The 15,175-nt window shown below is 33.1% G+C and overlaps 2 protein-coding genes and 1 long non-coding RNA gene across 7 annotated transcripts; 2 read left to right on the top strand and 1 right to left on the bottom strand.

The window, feature by feature from the left end:
• The first annotated feature begins 4,737 nt into the window (after positions 1–4,737).
• On the top strand, positions 4,738–9,227 carry LOC142634027 (E3 ubiquitin-protein ligase RGLG3-like). Of its 4 annotated transcripts, none has more exons than XM_075808290.1 (11): positions 4,738–4,824; positions 5,832–6,105; positions 6,972–7,197; positions 7,325–7,438; positions 7,530–7,627; positions 7,813–7,892; positions 7,977–8,082; positions 8,158–8,285; positions 8,381–8,615; positions 8,763–8,819; positions 8,907–9,227. In XM_075808290.1, exons 2-11 carry the CDS (start codon positions 5,911–5,913, stop codon positions 8,988–8,990), a joined length of 1,323 nt encoding a protein of 440 aa, XP_075664405.1. In that variant the 5' UTR covers positions 4,738–4,824; positions 5,832–5,910; the 3' UTR covers positions 8,991–9,227. The 4 variants fall into 4 exon arrangements, with proteins under 4 accessions (XP_075664405.1, XP_075664404.1, XP_075664406.1 ...); XM_075808289.1 differs by lacking the exon at positions 4,738–4,824 and adding an exon at positions 4,953–5,058; XM_075808291.1 differs by lacking the exon at positions 4,738–4,824 and adding an exon at positions 5,138–5,304.
• Positions 9,228–10,455: 1,228 nt separating this feature from the next.
• LOC142636804 (uncharacterized) lies at positions 10,456–11,099 on the top strand. Its single transcript, XR_012844397.1, has 2 exons — positions 10,456–10,752; positions 10,871–11,099. It is a non-coding gene; the product is annotated as an uncharacterized LOC142636804 (long non-coding RNA).
• A 326-nt stretch (positions 11,100–11,425) lies between these two features.
• On the bottom strand, positions 11,426–14,908 carry LOC142636803 (glucan endo-1,3-beta-glucosidase 5). 2 transcript variants are annotated; one of them, XM_075811107.1, is made up of 3 exons: positions 14,584–14,904; positions 14,159–14,432; positions 11,426–12,746 (listed from the first exon to the last, which is right to left on the bottom strand). In XM_075811107.1, the coding sequence occupies exons 2-3, from the start codon at positions 14,293–14,295 to the stop codon at positions 11,645–11,647; spliced, it is 1,239 nt and encodes a 412-aa protein (XP_075667222.1). In that variant the 5' UTR covers positions 14,296–14,432; positions 14,584–14,904; the 3' UTR covers positions 11,426–11,644. The 2 variants fall into 2 exon arrangements, with proteins under 2 accessions (XP_075667222.1, XP_075667221.1); XM_075811106.1 differs by having other exon boundaries at positions 14,159–14,908.
• Positions 14,909–15,175: the final 267 nt, after the last annotated feature.

Genomic DNA, 15,175 nt, shown 5'->3' on the forward strand with positions numbered 1-15,175 from the left:
AGAGAATGTGAGAGAGAATAAAAAATTTATTGAAAATAAGATGAGAAGAAAAAGAGTAAAAATAAAAAAGATATAGTATTAAACACCAAATTATCCAAGTCATGCTATGTAATAGAATAACATTATAATTTTTATGTACTATCTTCATAATTCAATAAGATAACATCTATGAAATCAAAGAAAATAAAAAATTAACAACTTAAAAATACAAAACTAAATCACATCAACCTAAAATAGAGTTAGAAAGAACACAAAAAATCATCAACCTAAAGTAGAGATGTGCAAAAAAAAAAAAATCCACCAAAAAAAAAAACAAATGAGAGAGAGAGAGAGAGAGAGAAAACATTTTTGTGTGGGAAAACTATGCATAAAATGAGAGAGTGGATTGCAACTTTATAGTAAGAGGATAGGAATACGATGAACCAAAAATAAAAGGAAGATAAAAGGATAGAGGAATAGTGATATTAAGGTAGATAGTAGTGGAGATATGAAAAGGTAAAAAGGAAAGGGAAAGTTGGAGAATATGTAAAAATAATTTGGAAAATTAATAATGGGAAGATGATGAGTTGAGAGAGAGAAAAGATGATTGATTATAGAGAATGTGTGAAGTGGAATAAAAAAATGACATGGCAATGATGTAGCACACTTGAAGCATAGCAACAATAAATACTATGCTTCAGCTTTAAGATATATATAAAAATAAATTATTATAATTTGGATAATAAATATTCCAAATAAAAATACTTTTTTTTACATAAATAAACATATGAATTTTTTATATAAATAATTAGCACACACCTATAGATAAACTTATGTCGTCCATTACATAATGATTTTCCTTTATCGTTAAGTCTAGACACCAATTGATTTTTAGTGTAAGTGACGATTGAAGTCCAAATCTCTTATTCAACGATAAGAGACTTTACCAGTTGAGTTAATAAGAACTCATGACTCTTCAAGGCCCTTTTAACTCAACCAATTGTTATCTCCTAATGTCTCCAATAAAAACATTTACAATTCAGATCTCTTATTCCCCCCTGTAACTTGTAACTATCAAATTGTCAAAAAAAAAAAAAAAACATGTATATGTGCCAATGGCAAAAGTTTAGGCTATAACATTTGAGGTTTATATATATGAATGTTACACCACCTAATAACTTTTAATTAAATATGAATTTCAACAAATCCACCATTAGACTAAATTTTCTTCTTATACTCTTTGTGCTTGCAAGATTTTAAGATAAACTAAGATCAATAACTATGTCATTAATCATATATAAAAATTATAATTTTTTCTATTTAAAATTGTGCATAAAAGATGAGTTTCTAGATCAAATAGAAAATGGTATCCAATTGGAAATGATGGATTTAAAAAAAAAATTTTTAATTTGTGTAACATTACTTAGAGCTCTCTCTCTCTCTCTCTCTCTCTCTCTATATATATATATATATATATATATATATATACACTCTTATTTGAAACACTAAATTAAATATGCACTTTGATTATTTTTTGATTCTCTAATAGTTGGGAGATGAGGTTTTTTTTTTTTTTTTTTTTTTTTTTTTTTTTTTTTTTTTTTTTTTTTTTTTTTTTTTGAGAATGAGAAATTTAAATCCAAACATTATAGTTGAAAATACTAAGAAGTGTCATTTATGCTACACAAATATTATTATATTGGTACCAGGAAAGTTAATACCGTATCGTACCAGTTGGTACCGCCGGTATTTACCGTACCGGCACCTAAACCGGTACCAAAACATTGTTGTTTCTTACTGCTCCAAATACCAAGTCATACCGGATTGTACCAGCCATACCGGGGAATATATCGGATTCTAGCTGAAAAATAAAAATTGGTCTCTATTTGGAAAAAAAAAAAACCAAAATAAACGATGTCAGTGGATAAGAATAAAAAACCAAATAACTCAGATCCTCACTGTCGCCCTTATGTTCTAGTAGTGACTCTATTTTTCTGGTCATCCTCTCATCTAGTCCTTCTAATGTTCTTCTTCTTCGCGCATTGTCCCAAAAGCCAGACTTCTTCCCTCTTTTCTATTTCATACTTTATTTTATGGTTATGGACGGGAGACACAAGTAATAGCTTTTTAATTTTTACTTTTTTGGAGGACATTAGTAGCGTTTATGGCCTTTAAACTTGAAGTTTGGGTAGTGTGCCTTTGATAGGACACTAACCCATGTGAACTTGATAATTGAAAGTTTTAAAAACTTTTATTTTTTTAATTAAAATCTTTTTAAAACCTTAGAAGTTTCCAGCGGCAAGTAGGAAAAGAAATTAATTTTTATTAGGGTGTAGCTTGTGTCCAGTGGAAGTTTTCACTGAACACGTTGGATGATGGACACGTATTCACTCTTGGACACGTGTCCGAATCTGGACGTGTCCAGTGAAAATTTCCACTGGACAAAAGCCTTACCCTTTTTATTATTATTATTATTATTATTATTAACTAAATAGTAAGTACATCAATGGCCTAATATCACTAATTAGGTCACACTTTAACTAAAGCTTAACATATTAAGTGAATTTTTTATTTCTAAATTTACATTTCTTTTACAAATTATAGGGATTTAACTTAACATATATAAATGTATCAAATTAGCAGTAATCTTGAAACAGTACACCGGTATTAACCGGTACTGAAATATTTCGTTTTCATGACCAAAACGAAATGTCCTTCAGTATGATATTGACTTCCTTGATTGGTACTGGTTGGGTCATTTGGTGGACGAAGCTAGACAGCTTCTCAAGCTCTACAGGCCATTGGACGTAAAATTTGCCCTTAGAGAGACATACCAAGAGGCCCATTTTTAGGCTATACAAGCCCAATATTTCTAGACCCAATGATCCTCTTTTACTAAGAGGCCCATTTTTAGGTTATACAGGCCCAATATTTCTGGACCCAATGATCTGGTTGGATATAAGTGACCAGCTTCTGCATTATGTAACCAAACAAAGTTTCTCTCCAAAATAATTTGGAGAGAAATTCTACAAACTCATCATATATTTTTATATTGAATGTGAATTTTGAAAATATAACTGTTAAATTGCATATTCTTATTACATTCTTAATGCTTACAAAATTTCAGGAAGATCAAAGATCAATTGCTATGTTATCAAATAAATATTATAATTTCAAGTTTTTGTGATCTAAAGTTGTATATAAAAAATAAGTTAATTGATCAAATAGTAAATAACATCCAATTTGAACGAAATTTGATATGTATGTTAAGAACATAAGGAACATGGAATTCAACAATTAGATTTTCAAAATTTATACCCAAAAAAGAAATATATGAGAAGTTTGAAAAGTTTCTCTCCAAACTAGTTTGGAGAGAAATTTTGTTCTATGTAACCTATGGAGGCTTTTTTTTTTTATAAAAAATTATTTTTATTTTATAAATTTAAGAGTTGAGGACTCGAAGGGGATGGAATTTAAACTATCTTCATTAATATTTAAAAATGTCAATTGAGTTATAAGACTCTTGACAACCTATTGAACTTTAAAAAGTAAAAGGATTATTTTTTGCTTAAAAAAAAGTTATTATATTGGAAACAGAGATAAACTCTTTTTCTAATTGTTGATTCAACTCTCTTTGTTTATTAATTTCTTGCTAACTAAGGAATTAAAAAAAAAAATTAAAGAAAAGGAATATTCATGACGAAAATCCAGGGATGTCATTGCATAGGTCACTGTATTTGGTAGTTGGAAGACTATAGAAGTGGCAGTGAAACGAATCTGAAAGACTAATAGTGTTGTTCCACGTGGCACATTTAGTCATATATGATTGGGCACTTGAAATACATTTTCTAACAGCAAAGTGGAAAATAGCGCTAGACTTTTTTTGCGTATTGCTAGCGAATTAGATTTTAATATTGTTGGAAACTAGAATTAACAAAGACTAGAGGGCAGAGCACTTGGATTAAGTCAGAGGGTTTCGGAATTTAAAAATTGATTGATTGAGACTCTACTGAGCCATACATAGCCAGTAAAGGTTAACAGGTGGTTTGGTAGGGTTTTTTGAGCAATAGTTCTTAGTATTTAAACAACATTATATTTATTTTCACATACTTTTTCACCCATACGTATTTTCAAAAAATACAAATAATATTATTATAACAATATTACCAAACAGCCCTTAAATAATTACAGTTCTTTTATTTTTTAATAATTCAGTTTTTGCCACTTACAACAACAAAGATAGGAGTTTTGAACCATAATACTTTTCATAAAGGTGAGATGGCTATAGTAGTAAACAATTACAACTGGAGTCACATAAAAAGTGATGTTAGGATATGTTATTAATTGATGTGTTAAATTTTAAACACAGAACAAAAAAGATAATAATTACAAATTTATTAATTATGTTGTTGATGTAGCTCGAATTATATTTATTGTTATATAAGTTTATTTCTTATGTTAATGTAAGGAGTGATTTTTTTTAGAGAGTTAATCAATTTATGGCTTGAGGAGATTTCTTTTGTCTTTTCTCGGTCTTCAATTGGTAAGAAAACAACATAGTTTTAAGGTTATCCTGAACATATAGGCTAAGATTAAGAATTGCAAATAGCTCCAAAAAAAAAGAAAAAAAAAAAAAAGAAGGAATTTAATTATTGTCTTTCTTTTTAAAACAGGGTAGTAACTATTTGTCCATTTGTTTAAGTTGGTTTTGCGAAATTCGAGAAGTGGACAACAAATATATCCTGCACATATAGTATACAAATAAATGTTCTACAATATATAATAAGCACTGTTTCTTTCTCTTCTCATAATCATCATTATCATCCTCATCATCCTTCCACATAGGTAATGCATTGAATGCCAAGAAGTTCTTGGGATGGTCAAATAAGCTTTGTGCGTGTTTTGGGGTTAAATTTATGTTGTAATGACTAGTATGCATCTTTTGGTGGAGCCAGCTTTGTTTTTTATCTGGTACTATGCAAGAATGGTTTCTTTTTTCTCATGTTGACATTCTGAGTAAAATTGAGGAGTTTTGAGGTTGCATGGAAATTTCCTTGAAAGTTACTTCTACTCTTATTGGTAAAAAGTTTCTAGATGACAAATAATTTCTCAGTAGGTTCCAAATGATAGTTAAAGCTGGGTATTAGGCAAATATTGCTTTCCACTTTATTTCCATGAAAGTTGGTTTCTAAAGAAGTTATTGGTCTTTTCTTGATTTTGACAAGTCAGTGTTGACATCTATGTTATTGAAATTAATTCATCAGTGTTTTTTCGTCTTTGTATCTGCCTCCACTTATTATCTCTCTGCCTTCTTAGTATAAGACAGTAAGACACATGAATTCTGTACCAAGCTTTGGATCTGTTTACATTTGATCTAATACAGATTGCTTTTTTCTGATTGGTTTTGTATACTTATACGGGTTGCTTTTCAGGTAAGGTTTTAAAGACAGTATATTGTTATTCTAATAGAATTAGAAATTTCCCAGTAAGCATAGTTGTTATACTCTTTGGATTTCTATTTTGTCTTGCGGAATATCTTGTATTGGTGATATTTGGGTATTGATATTTGTTTTTAATATGTATCTGGTGGATTGATATGTGGGAATGTTGGGATTACAGTTGTTTACCTCTGAGAAGTAAACACCAGAATTTCATATACCTTTTGTAATTTCCTGTTTTTAGAGATTTTGGAGTTTAATAGGATTGGCTTATTTGTTTTTGATTGACAGTTTTGTATATGATTTTGTAATTTGTTTGAGGAATTGAATATCCCTTTTTGCAAAATGATTAGTAGCAATTTATGTTGCTCAAAGCTTGCTATTGAAGAAAACTGATCAAATTTCAACATGCAGTTTGTGCCACAGTTAGAAGGCCTCTGCAGAAGAAGAGCATTATCAAATTTTTAAAGCAGTAGTGAGTTGAGACATTAACATGGGAGGAAAATCATCTAAATCTGACAGTTCACGATACAGTTTCAACCATGGTACTTCATATGGTTATGCTTCTCAATCAGACCTTGGCTCTTCATCCTCTTCTTATCCAAGAAATTACGCTGATTATGAAAGAAGCAGCAAGCTGCGGTCAAGGTACAAAAGAATTGGTGACAACTACCACTCTCTGGAACAGGTATTATGCTTATGGAATTCCATGAAAAAGATATTTGCTTGTATTTTTCTAAGCTTGCTTCCAGGCCATTCTGATAACTGGAAAATTTGGTAGGCCTATGCTGTGTAAGCACACACATGTTATTCATTTCCATTGATGATTATAATAATTAATAATGCAGCATAGATCAGGAAATTGGATTACACTTACAAATCATCATTGAAGAATCAAATACTTAGAACTGATATTAATATAGATTAATTCATCTAATTCAATTTAGTTTAGTGCACCAATGAAACTGAAGTTGTGCCCTATAATTCAGATTTTAATATAGATTAATTATTGTTGTATATAATTAGTTACACACAATTTTGCATATATCTGTGAAATTGTATTTTAAAAATATAATTATAATTATAATTGTAAAATCATAAAATTGTATTTTCAAAACATAATTTTATAATTTATGTTTAGCAATATATATAAAATATAAATAAAAATATTTTTAATAATTTTTTAATTGTTGCATCCCGCCGCACCCGCACCCTACTTTTTCAAAAATTGCCGAATCTCGCACCCGCACCCACACTCGCACCCGAATCCAGAAACGCATCCGTGCTTCATAGATCATGGTAACCTCCTCTAGTGGCTTTCACACTTTCTAGTCTATTATTTTTGAGAAAAATTGAGGGCTTTTTCTTGTCTCTCTTTCGTGTACACTAAAAATGGTCAGAGAGTTGAGTTTAGTTGATAGTATTATACTATTCTTAATGTATGCACTACATTTCATACTCCTGACTCCTTCTCTTACTGGTAATTGTAGATTGAACTTTATATGTTAATTAAAGTTAGTTATCAATATCCTAATATTTGATTATACATTATAGGTGACACAAGCTCTTCACCAGGCTGGTCTTGAATCTTCCAATCTTATTGTTGGCATTGATTTCACAAAGAGTAATGAGTGGACAGGCGCACGATCTTTCAACCATAGGAGCCTGCATCACCTTGGAGATCCCTCAAATCCATATGAACAGGCAATATCAATAATTGGCAGGTCGCTTTCAGCATTTGATGAGGATAACCTTATTCCTTGTTATGGCTTTGGTGATGGTCAGTATCAGTAAAACTTTCTGCTCAGATAGAAACATACATCACACATGCACAATCTCTTCTGTTGTATGTGTCAATTTAGGGTAGTTCAAAGCATAATAGTGTAATATTTGTCATGCTTTTGCAGCAACTACACATGATCAAGAAGTTTTTAGTTTTCATCCAGATGAAAAACCTTGTAATGGATTTGAGGAAGTACTTTCTCGTTATCGAGAAATAGTGCCACACGTACATCTAGCTGGTTGGTTGAATTACTTTCCCAATATTGGTTTTTGTTTCACTTTCCTCCTGAGTAATTTCTATAGTTCAATTGTTCTATTCTGATATGACAGGTCCAACATCTTTTGCTCCGATCATTGAAACTGCAATTGGAATCGTTGACAATAGTGGTGGTCAGTATCATGTTCTTATGATCATTGCTGATGGACAGGTCAGTGACATGACTTGTATATTTTCTTTTATCTGAATGCTACAATAAAAATTCCTTCTCTCAGACTTATTGGAAAGATTATAATAGATTCAATTGATGTTGCGTCTGTTTTCATCTCCCCACTTCCCTATTTTGCTTTATGGTCCTCTTAACCTCATGTTCTTGATTTTATCATGATTAACAAGGTAACAAGAAGTGTGAACACTGGTTATGGTAACTTTAGTCCTCAAGAGAGAAGTACCATCAATGCTATTGTGAAAGCAAGGTTGTTATACTATATTACTTGAGCACCTTATTTTAAGTGATATGTCTTCCACAAAATCTGAAGTCCTTATTATCCCTTTTGTAGTAATTATCCCTTGTCAATAGTTTTGGTTGGAGTTGGTGATGGACCATGGGACATGATGCATGAGTTTGATGACAACATTCCATCTCGGGCTTTTGATAATTTCCAGGTAAGAAACTGAATTGAGCAACTTATGCGACATTTCTAGCTAGGTTTTTACTCTGTCGTGACTTGTTTGATGCAGTTTGTAAATTTCACTGAAATCATGTTGAAACACATCCCTGCATCCAAGAAAGAGACAGAGTTTGCTCTGGCTGCACTAATGGAGATACCATCACAATACAGAGCTACAATGGACCTGCAACTTCTGGGGTATTGTCACTACTGACTAGCACACTTTCACATATGAGATGTTAGTAAAAGAATGCTCAAATATTTTGAATGCTTACCTTCTTACTTTCTTGCAGCTGCCGAAAAGGAACTCCTCGGAGATTTCCACTCCCGCCTCCCGTTAGAAGCATTTCAGAAAATCCTTATCCAAAGTATATTCAATCAAGCAGCAATGAACACAGCAATGAACGTTATAATGGACATAGCAATGAACACAACAATGGATATACGTGGTCAAGCAGCATTGAACAAGAAAGTGGATTACATTATGCTTATTCTACTCCATCATCAGAACATTCTCCACACAGCAGGGTAGGTTTTTGTTTTCTCTCTGCACTGACACACACATGTGACCTGTTTGTCTATGAAATAGTGAATTATAAAAAATAGATGAGTAAGATTTCAATTAACCTATAATCTTTAGATCTGATTTATTGATAGTCCTTTTTTGCCATTCAGAGTTGTCCTGTGTGCTTGTGGAGTAAGAAAGATCTTGCATTGGGATGTGGACATCAGGTAATCTAAAAATCAAAACTGGGATGACATCAATATATTTTTTTAATCAACTCTGGTTAATTGCTATTCTATCTTTATCTTTTGCAGACATGCTATGATTGTGGACAGGTCTTAACCTCTTGCCCAATTTGTCGAACTCACATAACAACAAGGATAAAGCTGTATGAGTAATGCATCTGGCGAAGCAACCATTCTCTGGAATGAAGATTGTTTAACTCTCTAAGCTTGTTTATCAAAGGGCCAAATGGGCATTTCAAATGATTTCCTTGGATACTCAAACATTTCTTGTAAATAGTGCAACAATATGCTTTTTTTTTCCTGAAACAAAAATAGTGGTTCACCATTTGTCTATCAAAATACCGAATCTTTCTGAATTGATCATGAATAAAGATAACAATCCAGTTGAAATGGGATAATTTCAAAAGAACTTCAAATGAGGTCATTTGAGTCTCAGCATAATTTGGCTCGAGTCTTATTACACTCTTACTACACCCATAACAGCCTTTTCACCTTTTGGAATTTTGGTATGCTGAGCAATTTAAAAGCTAATGAAGCAACATGAGAGCTTCCAAGTTGGATCAAGTTTTGAATATGAACCAGGTATCTTCATGATTGAATGGTTCAAGAAAAGATTGCTAAAAGAAAGTTGGTTATAGGTCACAAGGGGATGGATTCTGTTGCAATTATGATCAAATTTGATTGAATGACTATAAAATTACTTGGATACTTTCACATATAATAGGCAACATAGGAAACATCTCTATTTAGGGATTATTAAAAGTTATTGGAAGCAAATCTCCATTTGAGTTTCACTACCGGAGTAATCAGATGGTTTATGGACCTATATGTGATCCTCATATCACATATTCCACCCATTTTTGCATGAAAAGGGGTCGAACAAGCAAAACAGTCCACCTACAATTCATGCCACACGATTAAAACCTTACAAAGACCTTGGAAAGAGGAAACTGGATTGTTGACATGAAGATTACCCTCTTGACAGACCTAACACTTCAATATCTATTGACTTAACCCAGTGGGTACTTAGAACAAAAACAGAATAATGCAATTTTCAATTACCAAATGGCCTTTCATTTTTACAAATTGATTTAGAAAATGCAGTTTGTGAAACTGATAGTCATTATAAATATAGTTCCCAACCACTTCACTACCTATTTTACATTAGACTGTCAAAATCTTGAAGTTTTAAATTCTAACTAGGATATTATGATTATTATTATTAGTTTACCAAAAACAGAAAGGGGGATATTTTCTTTAAATACTAGAATTATAGATGCTTGTGAACTTACAATAAGGTTTCAAAGATAAAATTAAGAAATCTTTTAGTCTACTGATGTGTTCAGTTCATAGTTTCATATAGCCAACTAGTGCAATCAAGACAGAAATGTTTGGCTTATGTGGATTGACCAGTCAAAAATACCCTATTACCATTTTTAGTACTTAAAAGTTACAATATATTTATATTTGTTAAAATTGAATGACATCTGAAAGGATGGGGCTCAATTCTTACAATCTGAAACAAAAGATACCGCCAAACTTAGTCAATAATGGTAGACGCGGTTTATGTATACTGTGAGCCAAGGATTCTTACATGGACCAAAGGACAATATGTGCATATGCTAGGATAGATAAGCATCACATGCTTAGATGAGGGAGAGACTGTGCAGAATCCATTCCCTTTGGCTAAAATAATTTGCAAAAGGGGTGACACTCTTATAAATAACAACATGAAAGAGTGCAAAGATGTCACACAACAGTTGGTCATTCAATTTGAGCTTGGTAAAGATGGTGAGAAAGGAAAAATTAGTGATTGCTCTTGCATGGCTGCTGCTAATGGCATCCATTATTATGTCAGCAAATGCAATGGCAGGTGCTCGCCTCAATAAAGTTGAGCATATGGTGCATCCCCAAGGTAAAGTTGAGCTATTAATTCTACTTGCTCAAGATTTTTTGTCATACCTAACAACTTGTACTCTAACCATGACTTGTGCCTGTGCAAGTGATATAACACATAATCATGATATTTGAAGGTTGTCGCTGCTGCTGGTTCATTTGGAAGCCTGTAATCCGCTGTGGAAAAGCATGTTGTGAAGATGGATGTTGCACTTGAAAAGCATGTTGTGAAGATGGATGTTGCACTTAAACTTGACGCATAAGCTTCAGGGAGGGAGGGAGTGGTAAGAGGAGTGTCTTGTTTATGTGTTGGTAGAAGAGGTATGCTTGTCCTAATAGGTTGGGGCTGATGCTTATCAAATAAAAAGATGGAATAAATAAGTGTTGTTAAAATACCATCATGCAAGAGGAGAAAGTTCTAACCTCTGTTTTATTTAAAGGATGAGGTTTTCTGTGAGTAGTTAAAGAATTGACTTCTGCATTCAACAATAAGCCTTTGCCTTTAATGGATGTCTTATGCAAAGAGATACATCTGAGTCAGTCGAGATGCCATGATGCACTGCAGAACCATGGTCCGTCAGTTCACAAATCTACGGCCCATTTAGCTTTTTGGTGTCATATGATCACAAATCATGCTTCAAAAAGAAGAATGTAGTTCCATTGCAATTCTAAATATCCAATAGACTAGTATATCCATTTAAAATAAAAGAGAGCCAGTGTGGATATAAATTATATTTAAATAGTTCACTACATAAGCTTTTACTCTGTTTCTTACACGATGATAAATAAGTCAATCAAATGTCTGGAATAATTTTGGACATCTCTAGATAACAATTGTATTCTATCACCTAAGTTTCGCATCATAGTATCAGAAGGGGGACTGAAAAAAAACCCACTAAAGAAACCTTTTTTCATGCTGCAAAAACCCAAAACCCCCACAGGATCAAAAACCAAAGAATAAGCCACCTACAATTTGGTCGGAAGCTTGATGAACTAACATCGGTGAGGCCCACAACAAACCTACAATCCCCAACAGAAGGGTCTAGAAAAGTGACCATACCAAGCCCATCAAAATCGCAGCTCTGTGAATTCTGCATTTGCAGCTGATAGTAACTGTTGAATGCATATGAGATATTTCCCTTTGCTCCAATGGCATTACATGATCCTCCGTAGTTAAGTGTAGTACAATCTGCAACACTACAGGCAAGTTTTATGTGGTTCGTCACCTCTGACAAATCTGTAGATGGGTTTGCCACACACCATCTAGATGGAAGATATTGAACATTCCTTGCATTCTTTAATAACCTGTTGCCCAAACCAAGCTTTAGCACATATTTCGCTTGGCCATCAAAGGAAAAAATACCCCAATGCCTCTCAAAGTTTCCTGGAAGTACGCTCTTTGCCCCTTCATCAAGGAGACTGAAAAGGTAAATGTCCACTGGAGGTACACCAGGCCTCAGCGGGGTTCCTTTGTTACTCAGAACATGATTTATGAGCCCTTGATTAAAAACCCTTGCTGCAGTGAGATTTGCACCAATGGCTCCATCCGTAGGCCAACCTACTTCCCCAATAACTATGGGCATCTGACCATATCCAAGTTTGCTTAGAGCTGCAATTAAAGTGTCAAAATTCCCATCAAATGCATTGTAGTAAACATTGGGCCCATCCGTAACAGCATGAGTAGTCCCCTCAAAAAATGCATACTCTTGTGGAAAATCAGCATTCCCATAGAGACTTAGAAATGGGTAAATATTGACTACAAATGGGGAACCATTTGAGTTGAGGAATGAAACAATTTGAGTAATAATTTGAGTCAGTTCAGGTCGGAATGCCCCTTGAGAAGGAAGGGCGGATTCATATGCATCAGCATTGCAAGGTACCACCAACTTTACATAGCCTGCAAGATTGGCTTTGGCTAAGGACTGTTGAAGGTTGAGCAATGCAGGCATGACATAGGACTCATATTGACCTGTGTAACTAGAAAGGAAGGGCTCATTTCCTACTGCGACATACCTGTCATGAAACAGTAAAAACTGAATAGCTTGCTCAAAAATTCAAAATTTAGAACTCGTAATACATAGAGAAATTTTCTGAGACATCTAAATTGCTAAAAATTATGAAAAATAATTATGAGATATCAAAATTTAAAGTTAAGAAAAATATTAAATATCTGGTGCGAGTTCCCTTTTAGAAAAGCAGTGCGTTGTGAACTTTTTCGAAGAATCAAACCTACTGCTATCAAGCTTTTTTGACAATGATATGTCAGAACTAGGCTCTAGTATTACATTAGGAAGATATGGTGCATTACCAAACTTGAGGATTAATTGTATCGCTAGCCTCCAAGGAGGTTCAGATTTCTCATAAATCAAGTCCCTACCTTTCTTCTCAAAATATCAATAATAATAATTCAAATCCCTACCTTACAAATGTGAATACATTACGCATTTAAAAAAGTGCTTACATGAGCCAATTTATTGGTACCATCTAAATGAGCTGAAAAATGCATCAGCTCAATAAGTTGATCTCAGTTCTTAAATGCTTTGAACAAGAAATTGGTTTGCAGGATAGAACTCTTGGGAGGAAGATAATAAGCATTGCAAATCTAACCCATTTTGATTTTGACTGTAAATCAATAATTTCTAAAAATACTGCCAATCACTACCACAAGGTGAAGGCTGAGCAAGCCATTGAAATTCAGAGCTTTCATAGGAAAGAGCCTGGCAGCATAACTAGGCATCAAAAGTTAGCATAGATAGTAGGCTGTTTAAGTGGAGACAGACATCAATTAGATTTATCCACAGGTCAAGCTTCATTTTTATTTGGTTAATATAGCCAATTCATGATCATGATAAGCTTCATGCCAAAATTCCCAAATTATTCACAAAATTTTAAGTGTATCTGTTTTATTTTTTTCCCCTCTCAAGAAGTAATCCTGTTTTCATTAACAAGTTATGACCTAAATATGTTTGTAATAATTTAACTACTGTTCTAAAAAAAGGGGTAATAATTCTAACTATGGGTCAGTCTTCAATGATTAAATAAGAACCAGATTACCAATTAATTTACTACCTGTCACTATAATTCTATAGTAAGTAATTGTAAAAAAATCAAATAAATTTTTTTTTTTGGCAGAATAACGTTTACTTCTGTTACAGAATTTCCTACAATGATAGTTAGACACTGAAACCTGACTCTCAAATATATCATCTCTTTTTTTTTCCCCTTCTTTGGGGTACTATTTTAATTTGATTAGAAATAAACTCAGCCTAATACAACTAGTGTGCTTTGTTGGATTGAGTTGATTCTTGTAAACAGAAACATAAGATCCAAAAAATTTTATTTCTTTTCTCATTTTCCTACTTCTTTGCCAAATAAAGAACACATAATAAAAAATAAAATAAAAAACATTTGAAGGACATACAAACCTGATATCAACGCCACCTTTAACTATATATCTGGACACATTCTGGCGAACCCACAAATCAGAGGCCATAGCGGATGAGCTCAAGGTAGCCAGCATATCATTGGAGATTCCAACCATGACTTGAATCCCAGACCCCATGAGAGCCTTAAGGACATCTGGGTCTGCATCAAAAAGCTTAACTTTTTGTATATTATTCTCTTTTAGGAGATCCACCACTGTGGTAGGTTTCAGCTTGTGGAATGACAAGGTCCCCCAGTTCACTCCTATGGCTGATTCTGCTTTCAGAGATGAGTTTATAAGTATGAGAGAAATAAAAGCAGCTACTCTGAATCTAGGCAATGACAACATCTTTGTCTGGAAAAGGAGTTTGCTGCTGGGTTCCAAAAAATAAAAAATATAAAACCATTCAGTCATTCATACACATACATTGGAGTTTTTGTCTGAAAGTGAGTTATTTCCTTTGCCCCCAAAGGAAGGAAAAAACACCCTTTTGTTTGTGTTTGTTGTTAGTTGGTGAAACGAGAGTGAGTTTCTGACAGTATATGAGTGCTTTGGAAAGAAACTGTGTTTGTGTCTAAATCTAATAACCGTTTATGGAAGAGTAAAGTTCAAGCTCCCTTTGGCTTTAGAGATCATTATAATTAGGAGTATTTCTTCAATCTGATAATGATATGTAAGCCAATAGTAGGTAAATGACCAGAATACCCATCCTCCAGTGATAAGGGAACGGAGTTGCCATTGCCACTTGCTCCCAATCACAGCCCTTTGCTAGTTATTCTCTTGGGAAGGGACCCTTTTTAAAGATCTTTTTGGAAAATGCAATGCAAACACACCTAAAGAAGAATGTGTTATGTGTACATGATGTGACATAGTAATTACCACCTAGTGATAAAATTGGTAAATTGATAATAACAGACATTAGTCAAGTGATATAAATAATAGTTTATTCTTCAAATTTTACATGTCCTCGGTAGTGAAAATTTTTAGGTATTCTCTTATGAGAAAAAATGTTTTTTTT

Source organism: Castanea sativa, chromosome 5 (assembly GCF_040712315.1).
Source record: "Castanea sativa cultivar Marrone di Chiusa Pesio chromosome 5, ASM4071231v1".
Lineage (NCBI taxonomy): Eukaryota > Viridiplantae > Streptophyta > Magnoliopsida > Fagales > Fagaceae > Castanea > Castanea sativa.

Coding starts and splice junctions, on each gene's coding strand:
- LOC142634027 (XM_075808290.1), top strand. CDS start 5,911: ATGGGAGGAAAATCATCTAAATCTGACAGTTCACGATACAGTTTCAAC. Junction 8,083..8,157: donor GGGCTTTTGATAATTTCCAG/GTAAGAAACTGA, acceptor TGTTTGATGCAG/TTTGTAAATTTCACTGAAAT. Junction 8,286..8,380: donor ATGGACCTGCAACTTCTGGG/GTATTGTCACTA, acceptor ACTTTCTTGCAG/CTGCCGAAAAGGAACTCCTC.
- LOC142636803 (XM_075811106.1), bottom strand. CDS start 14,571: ATGACTGAATGGTTTTATATTTTTTATTTTTTGGAACCCAGCAGCAAA. Junction 12,747..14,158: donor AAAGGTGGCGTTGATATCAG/GTTTGTATGTCC, acceptor GTTTCATGACAG/GTATGTCGCAGTAGGAAATG.